The 18,928-nt window shown below is 43.9% G+C and overlaps 2 protein-coding genes across 2 annotated transcripts; both read left to right on the top strand.

Annotated features, from left to right (window-relative positions):
- The first annotated feature begins 527 nt into the window (after positions 1 to 527).
- On the top strand, positions 528 to 4,808 carry LOC142312475 (oocyte zinc finger protein XlCOF29-like). Its single transcript, XM_075351419.1, has 3 exons — positions 528 to 565; positions 4,282 to 4,412; positions 4,542 to 4,808. Exons 1-3 carry the CDS (start codon positions 535 to 537, stop codon positions 4,764 to 4,766), a joined length of 387 nt encoding a protein of 128 aa, XP_075207534.1. The 5' UTR covers positions 528 to 534; the 3' UTR covers positions 4,767 to 4,808.
- LOC142312474 (uncharacterized) lies at positions 4,727 to 16,427 on the top strand. The gene is made up of 4 exons (XM_075351418.1): positions 4,727 to 4,926; positions 5,010 to 5,107; positions 5,305 to 5,395; positions 14,643 to 16,427. Exons 1-4 carry the CDS (start codon positions 4,794 to 4,796, stop codon positions 15,908 to 15,910), a joined length of 1,590 nt encoding a protein of 529 aa, XP_075207533.1. The 5' UTR covers positions 4,727 to 4,793; the 3' UTR covers positions 15,911 to 16,427.
- The last annotated feature ends 2,501 nt before the right edge of the window (positions 16,428 to 18,928 follow it).

Below are 18,928 nucleotides of genomic sequence, written 5' to 3'. Positions count from 1 at the left end.
CAGATGAGGGATATTTTCTCTCCTTCCACCTCAGATAAATGGCGTATACTCTCTTTCGCTCTTCCTCAGTTTACCTTAGATCAGATGAGGGATATTTTCTCTCCTTCCACCTCAGATAAATGGAGTATACTCTCTTTCGCTCTCCCTTAGATAAGAGGAGGGATGTTTTCTCTCAGTCCACTTCAGGTAAATGGAGTATACTCCCTTTCACTCTCCCTCAGTTTACCTCAGATAAGATGAAGGATGTTTTCTCTCAGTCTACCTTTGGATACTCTATCCCGTATGCTCAGAAAAATGGAGAATACTCATTCTCTCAGTCTGCCTCAGATAAATTTAGTATGTACTCTATTTCAAGAAGATACAATGGTAGACATGTATTCTGAGGTGAGATGTAGTTCTGTCTCCTGCAGGTTTACGACAGGACTCTGGTCACAGCCAGTCTGCCCCTATAACAAGCTCGGAATTGTTATATATACTCCTCCCCTGATCACATGACTGTGACATCATCACAGTTCCTGTAAGCACAGAGCAGCCATGTATCCAGTGTGCGGCTCTGCGGGTGGAGGTAGGTGGGGATCCCTGGGCGCGGATACCGTTTACCCCGTGCGGTGCCGAGCGTTGCCTTTCTTCTCTGATTTGCTATATGAGGTCTTGTTTTTTGCAGGACGAGTTATATTTTTCAATGTTTAGGCTTATATACAGGGCCGGCTCCAGGTATTTGTGGGCCCTGGGCGAAAGAGTCTCAGTGGGCCCCATCCACACATAGACATGCACAGATACATGCACATACAGGTATACGTACGTACACATATATTTAAAGGGAAATTCACAAAAACACATATAAATAGACATAAATCTAGACACAGTCACATACGTACACTGACACACATATATACACATCATACATGCACATACAGACACATTATTTTTATATAGTTATATATATTTCTAATATTCGGAAACCGTCAACAGCTTCATTCACCTCCCCGCCTGTCTCCATCCAGCTCCTCCTGGCATGTGTCTGTGCCAGGCTGATTGGTGGCTGTCACTAACAGACATGGCCGCACATAGAGCACACTAACACTGCTGTATATACATCACAATGCTGTGGAGAGAAAAGCGCACATAGGGTCTTATCTGGCAAACAATGCAGGCTTAGAAAATGAAAACAGGTGCTCACCTATGGAAGTTGTGACAGGCACAACTCCTATGTATGCAGTAAATGGTCAAGCAGCAGCCCCGATGATGCAACAGGGAATCATGAATGGATAAGAAAGTCGGGTTTAACACTGCGCTAAAACCATGAAGCCAAACGATGTGATGAATTCTTTGCTATATTTTCTTTATTTAGGCCAAGTCTACATGTTTCAAAGGCATGTCCGCCTTCTTCATCAGGATCATGCTGTTTTTTCCTTTGTCCTGATGAAGAAGGCGGACATGCCTTTGAAACATGTAGACTTGGCCTAAATAAAGAAAATATAGCAAAGAATTCATCACATCGTTTGGCTTCATGGTTTTAGCGCAGTGTTAAACCCGACTTTCTTATCCATTCATGATTCCCTGTATATACATCACAAGAGAGGCTGGGAACATACACATTACTGGGGGGCATACATGTTACTGAGGAAAGGGGTATACAGCTCTAGAGGGGGGCAGTGGCTCTGAGGTGGGGGGACAAATAGCTCTGAGGTGGGGGGGTGACATACAGCTCTGGGGGTGTACAGCTGTTTGGTGGTGGGGACATACAGCTCTGGGGGATATACAGCACTGGGGTGGGGGGACATACAGCTCTGAAGGGGTATACAGCACCAGGGTGGAGGGGACATACAACTCTGGGGGTATAGTAGTATGCAGCCCCCATATTCCTCCATATAGTGTTATGAAGCCCCCATAGTCCTCCATATAGTATTATGTAGCCCCCATGTAGCATTATGCAGCCCCCATATTGCACTATGCAGCCCCCATATGGCATTATGCAGCCCAAATATGGCATTATGCAGCCCCCATATGGACATATACAGCTGCCATATGGCACTATGCAGCCCCCGTATGGCACTATGCAACCCCTATATAACATTAAGCAGCCCCAATATAGCACAATGCAGACCCATATTGCATTAGGCACCCTCATATAGTATACAGCCCCCATATAGCACAATGCAGACCCAGATAGCATTAGGCACCCTCATGTAGTATACAGCCTACATATAGCACAGACAAAATAATCACTGATCTTGGGGAGACCAGCCAGAGAAAACACTGCCAGCAGCCAACAAGGGCGCTCATGACAGTGAAATCCTAGGTGCATTGCCCCCTGGGAAATATGCAAATCAAAAAAGTTTGTGGAGCCTCTGTTAGGAGTCTCAACACAGAAAACTAGCCAAATATGACAAGGGAATTACCAAGGCCAGGTGTCCATCGACATGTGTGTGTGTGGATGGATACCTGGCCTTGGTAATTCCCTTGTCAAATCTTTAAACTTGTCAAAGAGTTGGATATTGACTAAAAGGGCCACTTAATATGGTGGTTATTGTGGTTTCCTAAAAAGAGCCACTCCTTGGCTAGGTCCTTCCCGGAGGGATATCTGGCTAGTTTTCTGTGTTGAGACTCCTAACAGAGGTTTCACGGACTTTTTTGATTCACATATATCAAAGTACAGACCCAGATAGCATTAGGCACCCTCATGTAGTACACAGCCCCTATATAGCACAGTGCAGACCCAGATAGCATTAGGCATCCTCATGTAGTACACAGCCCTCATATAGCACAATGCAGACCCATATAGCATTAGGCACCCTCATGTAGTATACAGCCCGCATATAGTACAGTACAAACCTAGATAGCATTAGGCACCCTCATGTAGTACACAGCCCTTATATAGCATATAGCACAGTGCAGACCTAGATAGTATTAGGCATCCTCATGTGTAATACAGCCCGCATATAGCACAATGTAGACCCAGATAGCATTAGGCATCCTCATGTAGTATACAGCCCGTATATAGCACAGTGCAGAGCCAGATAGCATTAGGTACCTTCATGCAGTATATAACCCGTATATAGCACAGTGCAGAGCCAGATAGCATTAGGCACCCTCATGTAGTATACAGCCCATATATAGCACAGTGCAGAGCCAGATAGCATTAGGCACCTTCATGTAGTATACAGTCTGTATATAGCATAATGTAGACCCAGATAGCATTAGGCACCTTCATGTAGTATATAGCCCGTATATTTCACAGTGCAGAGCCAAAAGCATTAGGCACCCTCATGTAGTATACAGCCCCTATATAGCACAGTGCAGAGCCAGATGGCATTAGGTATCCTCATGTAGTACACAGCACCTATGTAGCACAGTGCAGAGCCATATAGTATTATGAACCCTCGTGTAGTATACAGCCCCTATATAGCACAGTGCAGACCCAGATAGCATTAGGCACCCTCATGTAGTATACAGCCACCATATCATTTAATGCACCCCCATCGTTGTCTGGCCACAGTGATGAAATATATACTCACTTTTCCTCGTTCCCCTGCTACTTCGGTCTCCTCGGTGCGTCCACTGCTGTCGCTCTTGCCTCTCAGCAGGCACGCAGTGATGACGTCAACTCGCTCCGCTGCTGATCTGTCAGAGCACCGACAGTCACAGCGGGGAGAATGATGAGGGAGGGAGCTCGCCGCTCCATCTCATCATTGCTTTCAATTGTATTGGCAACTGCAATGCCAATACAATTGAAAGCATGGTCCTCGGCGGGGGGGAGGCCAGTGACAGCGCGGTCACTGGGCCCCCCTGAGTAGCGGTATGCCACTTCTACCACCGCGAGTGGGCCCCCCAGCAGCACAGGGGTCCGGCATTTGACCGGGTTTGCCGGGTGCTGATGCTGGCCCTGCTTATATATACCTTACGAGGTTGCTTGTAATACTTTTATTTTTAAAGATTTGGGAGATAATCTACAGAACTCGGCAGGTTGGCTGTGTAAATATCCTTACATCCGACCTGATCTCAGCTGTTTAGTGGGACTGACCGGTGTCATACACCAACTGTTCAAATATTCATTTAGTAATACGTCATTAATATGTGAGTTCTGGATGATCCCTTTAAGTTCTTGTTTTATATTAAAATGCTTCATGATCTGATCTACTGACCATGTATATGAATAGGTCTAAATAGTTGCACAGCCAGTCATGATTGCTTCCACATGGTACCCTAATGTCACCAGTACTTATATTGTTACTTGGGATTCTTTATGTTTTTACATTGGCTCATCGTCTTCCCATTCAGGTCCCTATAATATGGGATCCTCTCAGTGGAAATTTGACTTTGACCCATCAAGGGTGGATAGGGACAAGGAGAAGATGGCGGAGAGGATATTCCACCTCACCCTAGAGATCCTCTTCCGGCTTACTGGAGAGGTGAGAGATTCTGATGACGTCACATTACATCATTCTTATCTATGGGAATAACAGATGGACAGAACTGGAGAGGTGAGGACTCTGGAAATGTCTGGAGTGAGATTTATTACTGTGTCTCTCCATAACCAGGATTACACAGTAGTGAAGAAGACCTCTAGTGAGCGCTGTCAGGCCCCTGTGTCTGAGGGATGGGGAAGACCCCTGAGCCCAATCACGGGGCCTCCACCTCACCCCCCGATACATGAGGACATCAATGACCAGAAGATCCTAGAACTCACCTACAAGATGATTGAGCTGCTGACTGGAGAGGTGACACTGCTGGGAATGCTGGGACATTATACAGTAACGCTATGAAGGGATCGGGGGTGACGGTATCATTGTATGTGTCAGGTTCCTATAAGGTGTCAGGACGTCACCGTCTATTTCTCCATGGAGGAGTGGGAGTATTTAGAAGGACACAAAGATCTGTACAAGGACGTCATGACGGAGGCTCCCCAGCCCCTCACATCACCAGGTAATAGACAGGACTAAATACACACGGCCTATAATTATCTGTATGTAAGGAATGAATTCAGTCCCTGTATGTGTCTCCTCCAGTTCTATCCAGTAAGAGGACAACACCAGAGAGATGTCCCCGTCCTCTTCTCCCACAGGACTGTAAACAAGAAGATCCCGATATTCCTCAGGATCATCAGGTAGATGGAGAGAAGGGGCCATGAAATCTCCCTATGATGTGTAGACGGCTGTGAAGGTCTTGTGCTCAGTCTTGTTTTATCCTCCAGTATTATATGTGTTATACTTGTGTAATAAGAGCGGTGGAGATGGCAGGATTAGAGCTGATCATAGATGTGACTTTTCCATCTGTCTGTGACTTTTACAATATTTGTTTCAGGGGGAAGATCTGACCCATATTAATACTACAGAGACATATGTGAGGGGTGATGAGCGGAGTAAAGAGGAGAATTGTACAAATTATGATTCAGGTGAGTAGTGACCTCTCTCGCTCTGACAAGACACATATCCAAGATCATTTGTTTCACTATCAACTATTTTATTGGTCAATTTGGCAAAAATATAAAACAAATTCAAACAGGCAAATCACAGATAAGTCACAGTCTTCTCAATGGCAAAGTCATAACATTGTTACACTAGTTAACCGCTTCAGTGAACATAGTAAAAAAAAAAGTAGTCAAAATGTCTTTTCATCATACAGCTGACAAAAAAAGTGGAATAAAACGCGATCAAAAAGCCTTATGTAAATAAAAATTGTATTGCTAAAGACGTCATCTTGTCTCGTAAAAAACAAGCCGCCATACAGCTCCATCAGAAGAAAAATAAAAAAGTTATAGCTCTCAGGAATGCAAAAACTATTTTTGTAAAAACAACTAAACACAAAAACCTATATAAATCTGGTATCACTGTAATTATACTGACCTGAGGAATAAATCCACCTAATTACTTTTACTGCAAAATGAGCAGTGTAAAAAATAACTAATTCTTCAACTGCTATTGAATTGTTTATTCTGCCTCCCAAAACTTGCAGTACGGTGCGGCTCACATTTATCCTGCGCTCTGGGCTAAGTGCTTACATTAGGGATTACATGTATATCTCTGATAAATGTGATTCAGGCAGAATTTGCTGTAATGAAGCAGAGGGGGTCACTTTTACCTTACGTTTGGTCTGTGGTCCTGCGGTGTCTATCTTTTCCACTTCTTTTTAGATATGAACAAAAGTGCGATCAAGAAATCTGTTGTTCACCTTTGAAAAGATAGACCCATGAAACAGAGGCCGAACGAAGTCCGGAGTAACTCTGCTGCCTAATTATAGGGAATGGATCTGTTGGGGGTTTCACCTGAATCACATATTACAACGCTAATGTAAGTGCTCAGCAATAGAGCACAGGATAAATGTGAGCTGATCCAAAATGTTCTGTACCCATATTGCCACAAAATAGCATTCAAGACAGTCCACAAAAACACAAGTCCCCATCCAGATCTGTTAATGGAAATACTATATAGGGGGCTTTCAAATTACTAGCAGCACATAGGCTCTGGTAAAGTGCTATGGCTTCCCCCTCTCAAAAAAGAAATCCAGCAAAATCTGCACTCTAAAATCCAAATTCCTCCCCTAGTCTCTGAGCACTATAATGTGCCTAAACCACAGTTAACATCCACATGTTTGGCATTGTTGTAATGAGGGCCTGTTTAATTTACAGGGTGCAGGTTTCCAGAAGCACGAGCTGGGCACAATGTACGTGCACTACATTATACGGGCACTACAATGTACTGGGCATGACAAGGGCTTATTTGCAATTTTTATTTCTGCAACATTCAAAGTGTTTGTGTCCATGGTTGTTTTCCAGAGACTAAATCACCACTGCATGTATAGATAAATTGCCAGAGGGGTGTAATTTCCAAAATGTGGTCACTTGTGGGGGTTGCTGCTGTTCTGGCACTTAGATGCTCCGTAAATGGAGTCTGCAAACTATTCTAGGAATTCTGTGCTCCAAAAATCAAATGGTACTCCTTCCCCTCTGAGCCCTGTGGTGCAGCCAAACTGTACTGTACAGTCACATGTGGGGTATTGTCATGTTCAGGAGAAATTGTGTAACACATTAAGGGGCCTTTTTTACCTATTCCCCTTGTGAAAACTGAAAATCTGGGGTTAAAGTAATATTTTTTTCTTCTTCTAGTTTACAATTTTATGGCACAGCAGTGGTGTCAATTTGCTCACTGCACCCCTAGATGAATTGATTGAGGGGTCTAATTTGTAAAATGGGGTCACTTACGGAGGTTCTGCTTTTCTAGCATGTCAGGGGTTCTGCCAACGTGACATGGCACCCGCAAACCATTCCAACTAATTCTCCGATATGGAGAATATTCTTTAATATTCCCGTTTCAGCTTTGCACTGTGCCTGAAAAGAACTGCCAGTGGTTTAGCAAACTTAGGAGAAATTGTGTAACAAATTGTATTGATTACCGTTTTTGAAAATTAAAATTTTGGGACCAAAGCAATATTTTAGTGGAAAAAATAAATATATTTTTTTTATATTCACAGCCCAATGTTATACAATTCCGTGAATTACCTTGTTATGGGGGGACTGGCAGATCAGGATAAGGTGGTAAATATCCCAATCGCCAGTCGGGGCCCACCGTCCAGATGACAAAGGAGCTGCTGGCAACCCGAAGGTTAGGCAGAGAATACAGAGCTGGGTGGCTCTGCAATAGCACAGGAGATCTGGGAACTGGTCACGTGTGTAGGGACACATCAGACCGGACGACAACCCAGTTAGTGTTTCGGTGTGCTTGTAGCGCTACACCGATCACGTGTGCAGGGAACACGTCAGGCCGGGTGTTGTCCAGGTAGCGTTGACCAGAAGAGCGCTGTGAAAGCACCCTGTCGGCCACGTGTGTATGACACGTCAAACCAAGCGGTCTCCTGATTAGCGTTTCTGGCCACCAAGGCTCTCAACTTGCCACGTGTGTACAGGACACATCAGGCCAGGTGGTCACACCGGTAGCGTTGACTGGGAAGCCGATACGAAGGGAACAGGGTCCACACATCCAGCCCAGGAACTTCCTGTTAACGCCACAGGGGTCCTGGGGTACGCTGTCCGTGTGCGTAGGGGGCACAACCGGACAGGTGGCACAGCAGCTGCAGCCCAGTTAACTCCACTGGGCTACACTAGCAGGACTGGACGGTAGGAGGTGGAAGCTCAGCGCCTGACCCTAACGTGCTGAGCCACTGGTGTCTTGGCATGACAAGCACCGGATGCCTAACCCTACCTACCGCTTCCAAACTAAGGCTTATGCTGCAATGGGCTCTATACATGGTGGTGTCCTCTGTCTGAGCAAATGTGAAGACTGCGCACCTCTATGTTGTCTCCAGCCCCTTTTATAACCTGGGTCCACCCCAAATACAGGGTGGACTACAATGGCACCTCCAGGAGCCAATAGCAGAGTGCCATGTCATCAGTGACATCACCAGGGGCCTATCCGATACAGCCACATCACTGATGACCTTATGGCAGCCATACCCCAAATAACTCACCAGTCATCGTCTGACGACCAATGGTGGTGTGCCAGTTCATAGGGGCGGGCCTCCGCGAGCCAGTCCGGAGTGGCCACATCATCAGAACACCTGATGTGTGTCCGCCTATCAGAGCCTGCCAATTCAAGGACATGCCCAGTGAGGTCCTTACCGGACCTACTCTCTGATGCAGTAAGTGCCTGAGTATGCTCAGTAGCCTGAACAACAGTCTCAGAAATCAGACTATCTGCCTGAAAATGCTCAGTAGGCACAATACAGGACTTAGACATGGCACAATGTCCAAGTACCTGTGCAAGAGGCTTTTCGCACTAAGTCTAGGAGCATGCTCTGTAGCCTGAACCGAGGACTTAGCCTCAGAAATGACACTATCAGGCTGAGCATGCTCACTAGGGAAATACTGGACTTAGGTACTGGCTGGGGTAAATCAGGCCGCGCATGCGCACTAGCCGCCTCTCCACATTTAGACGTGGAGGAGGAAACAGCCAGCTGGACGACCCGAGGCACGGCCAAAAACGGCAGCCGGCGCCTGGGTGCAACAGGAACCGCAGCAGGCTGCTTGCGGCTATGGCGGCGCCGATTCGTAACACACCAGAGGGTTACATTTGCTCACTACACCCCAAGTGAATGGGGTCACTTGTGGTGGGTTTCTGCTGTTTTGACATGTCAGGGGATCTTCATATGTGACATGGCGTCTGTAATCTGTTCCAGCCAAAATAGTGCTCCTTCCCACCTGAGCCATGCCATGCGCCCAATCAGTAGTTTTCCATTAGAGGTGGGGTTTCGGTGTATGCAGAAGAAATTTCACAACAAATGCGTTGTCTCCTTGTAAAAATACAAAATTTGGGGCTAAACAATATTTTTGTGGGAATTTTTTATTTATTTATTTATTTTCATGGCTCAACGTTATAAAATTCAGTGAAGTCCCCAAAGTGCTCACCACATATATAGATAAGTCCCTTGAGGGGTCTATATTCCAAAATCGATTAACTTGTGGGGGGTTTCCACTGTTTTATGCACATCAGGGGGTCTACAAGTGCCACATGGCATCCGCTATTGATTCCAGCCAATTTTGCTTTCCAAAAGTCAAATGGTGTTCCTTCTTTTCCAAGCCCTGCTGTGCACCCAAACAGTAGTTTTCCACCACATATGGTGTTCTCAGGAGAAATTGCACAACAAATCTGGTCCATTTTCTCCTGTTTGTGAAAATTAAAAAAAAATTGGGTTAAAGAAACATTTTTGTGGGTAAAATGTATTTTTTTTCGTGTCTCAACATTATAAAATTCTGTGAAGCAGAGAGGTGTAGTTTCCACAGTGGGGTAACTTCTGGCAGGGTTTCCACTATTTAGGCACATCAGCCACATGGCGTCTGCTATCTATTCCAGCCACTTCTGTTCTCAAAAAGTCAATTAGTGCTCCTACCATTCTGAGCCGTGCCATGCGCCGAAACAGTAGATTTTTTACAACATATGGAGTACCTGCGTACTCAGGAGAAATTGCACAACAAATTATATGGAGCATTTAATCATGTTACCCTTGTCCGTGTGAAAATGTAAAATTTGGAGCTAAAAAAATATTTTTGTGGGAAAAAGTTACAGTATTTTTCAGATTTTCAGATTTTACTCGGAAAATTTGGGAAGAAAATGAGGGGTGCGTCTTAAAATCCGAATATAGCTTACCGGAAGGTGGAGAATTGGTGGGGGGACTGTCTGCCTCTCTGTGTGGGCGACTCTTTGTGTGGTCGGCAGTGTGCGCGGGCAGCCGAGTGCCTCTCTGTGCGGATGGCTGGCTGCCTCTCTGTGTGGGTGGGTGGCTGCCTCTCTGTGCGGGTGGGCGGCCGGCTGGCTGCCTCTTTGTGTGGGCGGCTGGCTCTGCGGGCTGTGCTGGCAGCAGAAACTGCAGGGGCTGTGCAGTGGGTGTCCGAGATGTTCTGGCTTCAGATGATGCCGCCCGGAGTCAGCGCGTTCGCAGATGGAGCTCTCGGCTGAGAGCTCCATCTGCACATGCGCCGCTGCGGGCTCCATTTCTTTTAAGCCTGGACCGCTGACAGAGCATCTGGGACACCCATCGTACCAACCTGCTCCACACAGCCACCGCAGCTTCCGCTCCCACCGCAGCCTCCGCTGCCAGCACAGACCCACCGCTGCCAGTACAGACCCAACTGCTGTCAGCAAAGACCCCACCAATACCACCGCCTCCTGTGACTCCACTCCGCCACCACTGCCGCCCCTTCTTCGGTAAGACAACACCGGAGTAAAGGATTGACCCCATATTTTTTTTACCTTTTTCTATCTCTACATTTGGGGTGCGTCTTATAATCCGGTGCGTCTTATAAAACGAAAACTATGGTACGTTTTCTTTTTTTTCCTTCCAAATTGCTTTAGCTCCTGTGAAGCACTTGAAGGGATGTGGTTTTTAGCAGTTTGAGTGGTGCAGGTTTTTCAGTGGTGTCACTAGTTTAGTATTTTCTGTCCATAAAAAAATAAATAGTTTTGTAAATTTTGTTAGAAAAATGAGAAATTGGTGATACACTTTTAACCCTTCTAACTTCGTAACAAACAAATATGTTTCAAAATTGATACTGATATAAAGTAGACTGAAATGTTATTTATTAAGTATTTCGTGTGACAGAACTCTCTGGTTTAAAGGTAGAAAAATTAAATTTTCAATATTTTCGCAAATAACATGCTTCTAAATTTACGCCTAACATGAAGTACAATATGTCACGAAAAAGCAATCTCAGAAGCACCGGGATCCGTTTGAATTCGTATCTCATAAAGAGACACTGGTCAGAATTGAAAAAATTGTCCTGGTCCAGAATGTGAAAACAGGCTCGGGGGATGAAGTGGTTAATTCCCCGTGAACATTTCCACATTTTTTTAACTTTCCACCCAAGAACTTAAATTTATTTTATTGGGATTTTATATCATCTATCAACTCTAAGTAGCGAGCATTCGGAAGTGTAAAGGAAATAGTTTTCTAAATGTTTTAAAAATATTAATCTGGTAATTGTGAGGTGCATTTATATTCATTCCCCTGAGTCAATACTTTGTAGACCCTCCTTTGGCTGCATTTACTGCTGCAAGTCGTTTAGGGGATGTCTCTCCAGCCTTGCATATCTAGAGGCTGACGTTTTTACCCCTTTTTCTTTGCACACAAGCTCTATCTGAGGCCTCCAACACACATCCGTGCCGCCGGTACGTGTTTGGTACTTTTTTGCACACGTGCACCAATGTTACCCTTTGGTAACAGGCACACACACGTAAAACCACACAGAACATGTGTCCGTGTGGTTTGTACGTGTGCGCGTTCTTTTGCACGGAGGACATGTCCGCGTTTCTCCGGCATCACGCAGACACGGACCCGCTAAAGTCAACGGGTCCGTGTCTGCACATAAGTGACACAGACCATGTACGTGTGTTTTCTGTATGGTCTATGTGCGTTTTTTACATTTTTTAATGGTGAAACGTCTCAAGACACGACTCCATACAGACTGCACACGGACATGACATGTACGTATCTCACGCATACACGGACATTCCACACGCACACACGGCGAGCATATGCCACACGGATGTTACACGTACCGGCAAAACGGACATGAAAAACGGAACACGCACCCAAAAAACGGAACGTGAGACACGTACGTTTTTAATCCTGAAGTGTGGCAGAGGCCTCAGTAAGTTTGTGTGGAGACGTCTGTGAACAGCAATATTCAAGTCTTGTCATAGATTTTCAATAGTATTTGGGTCTGGACTGTGACTTGGCCGTTCACACATATGAATATGCTTTGATTTAAACCCTCTATTGTAGCTCTGACAGGATGTTTGGGGATGTTGTTTTGCTGGAAGGTGAACTTACGCCCAAGACTCAATTCCTTTGTAGCCACTAACAGGTTTTCCTCCAGGACTACCCTGTATTTAGCTTCATCCATTTTCACATCAACACTGACCAGCTTCCCAGCCCCTGCTGAAGAAAGTCTTCCCCACAGCAGGATTCAGCCTCCACCATGTATGACAGTGGGGATGGTGTTTTCAAGGTGATGTACAGTGTCCATTTTTCACCACACAGAGCTCCTTATTCCACATGCTTGCTGTGTTTCCTACATGGCGTTTTGCAAACAGGACTTCTTATGACTTGCTTTCAAAAATGTCTTTTATCTTGCCATTCTTTCATAAATGACAGACTTGTACAGTATGTGACTAATATTTGTTCTGTGAACAGATTCTTGCCCTGAGCTGTGATCTCTGCAGCTCCTCCAGAGTCACATGGGACTCTTGGCTTCTTCACTAATTAGTGCTCTTCTTCTTGGGATATCCGTTTAGGTGGACGGCCATGTCTTAGTCGGTTTTCAGTTGCGCTGTATTCCTTCAATTTTTGGATGATGGATTGAGTAGTTCTCCATGAGATGTTCAGAGCCTGGGCTATTTTCTGTAACCTGACCCTGCTTTACTCTTCTCCACAACTTTATCAATGACCTGTCTGGTGTGTTCCTTGGTTTTCATGATGCTTTTTGATCCCTAATATTCTCACACAAACCTCTGAGGCCTTCACAGAATGGCTATAGTTATATGGAGAAGAAATTACATATACACACGGAGACTTAATCTAATAATTAGGTGACTTCTGGAGGCATTTACTCACACAAGATTTTTTTTAGAGGTATCAGACTACAGGGGGCTGAATACAAATGTATTTTGCAATTTCCAGATTTATATTTTAAAAATATTTGGAATACCATGTATCATTTCCTTTACAAATCACAAATACTTGCTATTTTTTGTTGGTATATCACATCACACATCAAGAAAATACATCTACATGTTTCTAGGTCGTTTTTACCATATAATGAACAACAATAATGCTTAACATAATGATCTACTGGTTCTTGCTCTGAGATCTACTGTTAGATTGTGATCAATTTTGGCAACATACCGTATTTTTCGGACCATAAGACGCACTTTTTTCCCCCCAAATGTTGGGGGAAAGTGGGGGGTGCGTCTTATGGTCTGACTATAGGGCTGCGGCCGGGAATGTGGGTGCTGCGGTGGAGCGGGCCATCGGGGGTACGAGCAGGCTGCAGCAGTGCCTGCCGTGACCACGTGGGCCTGCTCATTACATATGCACGCCCATCCTCCCGCCCATCATCTCTCAGCGAAACCGGCGCTGACAGGTGGGCGGGGGGGGTGCACGCATAGTAAACAGCCGGACGTGATCACCCCTGGCAACTACAGCCTGGAGTGATCATGTGCGGCTGTATTCACTGCCCCCCGTGCATCATTATCAGCGCGGGGTGCAGTGAATCAGTACACTCACACGTCCCCGTGTGTGGAGCCGTCCCCGTGTGTGGAGCCGTCCCCCTGGAGCATCGCGCGATGTCTTCCTGTCTGTGCCGGTCAGCTGATCTGGACACTAGCGGCTCGTACAGCGATGACGTCATCGCTGTGCGCGCCGCTAGTGTCCACCAGCTCAGCTGACCGGCACAGACAGGAAGACATCGCGCGATGCTGCAGGGGGACGGCTCCACACACGGGGACGGCTCCACACAGCGGCGCTGCAGCTGAGACAGATATCGGTGCTTCAGGGAGTGAGGAAAGGTGAGTATAAACATTTTTTTTTTTTCTGTGCCACAGGCCATATACCAGGATGGGGGTATATCATGAGCAGGATGGATGAGGGTATATCATGAGCAGGATGGATGAGGGTATATCATGAGCAGGATGGATGGGGGTATATCATGAGCAGGATGGATGGGGGTATATCATGAGCAGGATGGATGGGGGTATATCATGAGCAGGATGGATGGGGGTATATGAGCAGGATCATATACAAGGCAGGAGGATCCTTACCAGAATGGGGTACCTTAGTAGAGAATTTGGGGACATTACCCCCATAACAGTGTCAGCAGCAGATCCTCGCCCCATAACAGTGTGTCATGACCACATTTTTTGGTTAAAATTTTATTTTCCTATTTTCCTCCTCTAAAACCAGGTTGCGTGTTATAGTCAGGTGCGTCTTATAGTCCGAAAAATACGGTAGTTTTAATGAGATAACTCAATTTTCTACATGACTGGTAACTTGCATGGACATTTTTTAGAGAAAGTTATAAAATATCCATTAATTTTCACAATATAAAGGTAGTTATACTGTTAAAATAATCCAATCTATTTGATTCTTGGTAGATCAATTTGCCACAAGATCAACAAGACATCTGGTACCCTCAAATTGTATTGCAGATGTTTGTGGTGTCACAAAACATGCACATGAAGAAGATGTCCATATTCCAGATATACGTGATGTCCTTCACAACAAAGCTCTATGTTCTGATTTATCAAAAACAGTTAAGGAAAATAAAACTCACCGAAAGGATGTTGAACATAAAAATTTGCACACAAGGAAGGAACCATTTTTATGTTCAGAATGTGGGAAATGTTTAAAAAAAAAATCAACTCTTGCTACACATATGAGAACTCACACAGGAGAAAAGCCATTTTCATGTTCAGAATGTGGGAAAGGTTTCAATCAAAAATCAAATTTTGTGGAGCATCAAATAAATCACACAGGAGAGAAGCCTTTTTCATGTTCAGAATGTGGGAAAGGTTTTATTCGAAAATCAAGTCTTGTTGAGCATCAAATAAATCACACAGGAGAAAAGCCATTTTCATGTTCAGAATGTGGGAAAGGTTTTATTCGAAAATCAAATCTTGTTGAACATCAAACAACTCACACAGGAGGGAAGCCGTATTCATGTTCAGAATGTGGGAAAGGTTTTATTCGAAAATCAAATCTTGTTGAACATCAAATAACTCACACAGGAGAGAAGCCATATTCATGTTCAGAATGTGGAAAAGGCTTTAGCCATAAGTCAACTTTCGTTTCACATAAAAGAACTCACACACGAGAGATGCCATATTTATGTTTAGAATGTGGAAGAAGTTTTTACCAGAAATCAACTCTTGTTATACATCAGAGAATTCACACAGGAGAGAAACCATTTTTATGTTCAGAGTGTGGGAAACATTTTAACCGGAGATCAAATTTGGTTGCCCATGAAAAGATTCACACAGGGGAGAAGCCATTTATATGTTCTGAATGCGGGAAAGGTTTTCAACGGAAATCAATCTTTGTGGACCATCAAAAAACTCATACAGGGGAGAACCCTTATTCATGTTTGGAATGTGGGAAAGGTTTTAACCAGAAATCAAATCTTATTGTACATAAAAGAACTCACACTGGGGAGAAGCCATATTCATGTTCAGAATGTGGGAAAGGTTTTACTTGCAAAAGAGATCTTGTTAAACATAAAAGAACTCACACAGAGGAAAAGCCATTTTCATGTTCTGAATGTGGGAAAGGTTTAAAAAGGAGATCAGATCTTATTAGACATCTAAGAATTCACACAAGGGGGAGCAATTTTCTTGATAAGAATATGGAACATTTTTCAACTTAAAAAAAATAGGTTTTAAACATAGAGAATTCAGACAGTCTAGAAGCCATATTCATGTTTAAAATGCAGGAAGTGTTATAACCAGAATTCAACTGGATTGATATATCGGTGAATTTGCACAAGAGATGAGCCATATTCTTGTTTAGAATGTGGAAAATGCCATAGGTCTAAATTGATCTCATTAATGTACATCAGAGAAGTTAAACAGGGGAGCAGCCATTTTCATGCTTACAAGAGGATTAAATGTTTTAATAGCATATAAAGTCTTATTGACCCATCAATAAATGTGTATAATTGCCAAATCATAATTATGTACTTTCTATATTTTGCAAATGTTTTTCTCACACATCAGAAGTTCTTAAGAATGTAAGAGCTCAAAGAAAAAAGTCACAAAATTATTAGAAAAAGTAGTAATAATTCCATTTTTTGCGGAATTTATTGTTATGGTGTTAATCACACGGAATAAATTGTTTTAAATTTATTTTGTTAAATAAAACCACTTTAATATTTATTTCCTGAACTCATCTGTGTCAAGGCTTGTTTTTTGAATGACGACTTGTGTTTATTGCCACCATTCGGTGCCACAGATACATTTTAATCATCTTCTATTTTGTTATACTGGTTAGTTAACAAAAACAGTATTAGGCATTTAGCCATTGTTTCTTTTACAGTGTTCTCCATGTAGGATAAATGTCCTCTACTCATAATACACACAACTTCCTTAATCGTAATTATGAAGGAATGCTTCCCGAGACTTACTGTACTGACAGATATATAGGGAAGAGAACCATTTCTCTAAAACTTGAAGGGCCCAATTTATAATTTGTGAATTTTTTTTAAGTCATTTTCTTTTTTTTTTGTCTTGAGTTATCTGCTATCCAAATTAATCAAAATAGGACTTGTACCAGTGAGCTGTCTCTAGACCAGACCTGGGCAAGGGGCGGCCCGCGGGCCACATCCGGCCCGCCTACTGTCTGTGACCGGCCCACCCATTAGATCAGAGTTGGAGACGTGGTGCCGCTTCTCCTGCCGGGCAGGAACTTTTCAAATGACACACGCGCGCTGTACTGACATCAGGGCGCGCGTGTGTCACAGATTCCTGCGTTCCGCTGCTACAGTGTGCGGAGCTTCAGGATCGGTCCTCTGTTCCCTGCGGCACCTTTCTGTGTGACACACGCGCGCCCTGATGTCGGCAGTACAGCGCGTGTTTGTCATTTGAAAAGTTCCCGCCCGGCAGGAGAAGCGGCACCAGCCGGTGTCTGTACAGAGAGATGCAGCGGCGGGGGCAGGGGCTGTACAAGAACAACAGCGGCGCAGCCAGGGCCCATACCAGGGAAGAATCAGCTCAGCGGGGGACCCGTACGGAGGTGCCTGAAGAGGGCGAGGTGAGTGGTCACTAATAACCTGAGGGGGAGGGGAAGGGGGAGGGGGGGTAACTGGTGTAATATTTGGGTGTAGTGATGTAGTATATGGGAATGTAATGATGTAGTTTTACAGGGGCAGTATATAGTGCTGTAATGTATTACAGGTGCAGTATATAGTGCTGTAATATATTACAGGTGCAGTATATAGTGCTGTAATGTATTACAGGGGCAGTATATAGTGCTGTAATGCATTACAGGGGCAGTATATAGTGCTGTAGTGTATTACAGGGGCAGTATATAGTGATGTAATGTATTACAGGTGCAGTATATAGTGCTGTAATGTATTATAGGGGCAGTATATAGTGCTGTAATGTATTACAGGTGCAGTATATAGTGCTGTAATGCATTACAGGTGCAGTATATAGTGATGTAATGTATTACAGGAGCAGTATATAGTGCTGTAATGTATTACAGGGGCAGTATATAGTGCTGTAATGCATTACAGGGGCAGTATATAGTGCTGTAATGCATTACAGGGGCAGTATATAGTGCTGTAATGCATTACAGGGGCAGTATATAGTGCTGTAATGTATTACAGGTGCAGTATATAGTGCTGTAATGTATTACAGGTGCAGTATATAGTGCTGTAATGCATTACAGGGGCAGTATATAGTGATGTAATGTATTACAGGGGCAGTATATAGTGCTGTAATGCATTACAGGTGCAGTATATAGTGCTGTAATGTATTACAGGTGCAGTATATAGTGCTGTAATGCTTTACAGGGGCAGTATATAGTGATGTAATGTATTACAGGTGCAGTATATAGTGCTGTAATGTATTACAGGGGCAGTATATAGTGATGTAATGTATTACAGGTGCGATATATAGTGCTGTAATGTATTACAGGGGCAGTATATAGTGCTGTAATGTATTACAGGTGCAGTATATAGTGCTGTAATGCATTACAGGAGCAGTATATAGTGCTGTAATGCATTACAGGGGCAGTATATAGTGCTGTAATGTATTACAGGGGCAGTATATAGTGCTGTAATGCATTACAGGTGCAGTATATAGTGCTGTAATGTATTACAGGGGCAGTATATAGTGCTGTAATGCATTACAGGTGCAGTATATAGTGCTGTAATGCATTACAGGAGCAGTATATAGTGCTGTAATGCATTACAGGGGCAGTATATAGTGTTGTAATGTATTACAGGGGCAGTATATAGTGCTGTAATGCATTACAGGTGCAGTATATAGTGCTGTAATGTATTACAGGTGCAGTATATAGTGCTGTAATGCATTACAGGGGCAGTATATAGTGCTGTAATGTATTACAGGTGCAGTATATAGTGCTGTAATGTATTACAGGGGCAGTATATAGTGCTATAATGTATTACAGGGGCAGTATATAGTGCTGTAATGTATTACAGGGGCAGTATATAGTGATGTAATGTATTACAGGGGCAGTATATAGTGCTGTAATGTATTACAGGGGCAGTATATAGTGATGTAATGTATTACAGGGGCAGTATATAGTGATGTCATGTATTACAGGTGCAGTATATAGTGCTGTAATGCATTACAGGGGCAGTATATAGTGATGTAATGTATTAATGTATTACAGGTGCAGGATATAGTGATGTAATGTATTA

Source organism: Anomaloglossus baeobatrachus, chromosome 5 (assembly GCF_048569485.1).
Source record: "Anomaloglossus baeobatrachus isolate aAnoBae1 chromosome 5, aAnoBae1.hap1, whole genome shotgun sequence".
Lineage (NCBI taxonomy): Eukaryota > Metazoa > Chordata > Amphibia > Anura > Aromobatidae > Anomaloglossus > Anomaloglossus baeobatrachus.
This window is presented reverse-complemented; position numbering and strand designations above follow the sequence as displayed.

What these genes read in the sequence shown, in the direction of transcription:
- LOC142312475 (XM_075351419.1), top strand. Translation starts at nt 535, where the DNA reads ATGTATCCAGTGTGCGGCTCTGCGGGTGGAG. An exon ending in GTGCGGCTCTGCGGGTGGAG is followed by an intron (nt 566 to 4,281) that starts GTAGGTGGGGAT and finishes CTTCCCATTCAG; the next exon opens with GTCCCTATAATATGGGATCC. An exon ending in TCTTCCGGCTTACTGGAGAG is followed by an intron (nt 4,413 to 4,541) that starts GTGAGAGATTCT and finishes CTCCATAACCAG; the next exon opens with GATTACACAGTAGTGAAGAA.
- LOC142312474 (XM_075351418.1), top strand. Translation starts at nt 4,794, where the DNA reads ATGTGTCAGGTTCCTATAAGGTGTCAGGACGTCACCGTCTATTTCTCC. An exon ending in CCAGCCCCTCACATCACCAG is followed by an intron (nt 4,927 to 5,009) that starts GTAATAGACAGG and finishes TGTCTCCTCCAG; the next exon opens with TTCTATCCAGTAAGAGGACA. An exon ending in ATATTCCTCAGGATCATCAG is followed by an intron (nt 5,108 to 5,304) that starts GTAGATGGAGAG and finishes TATTTGTTTCAG; the next exon opens with GGGGAAGATCTGACCCATAT.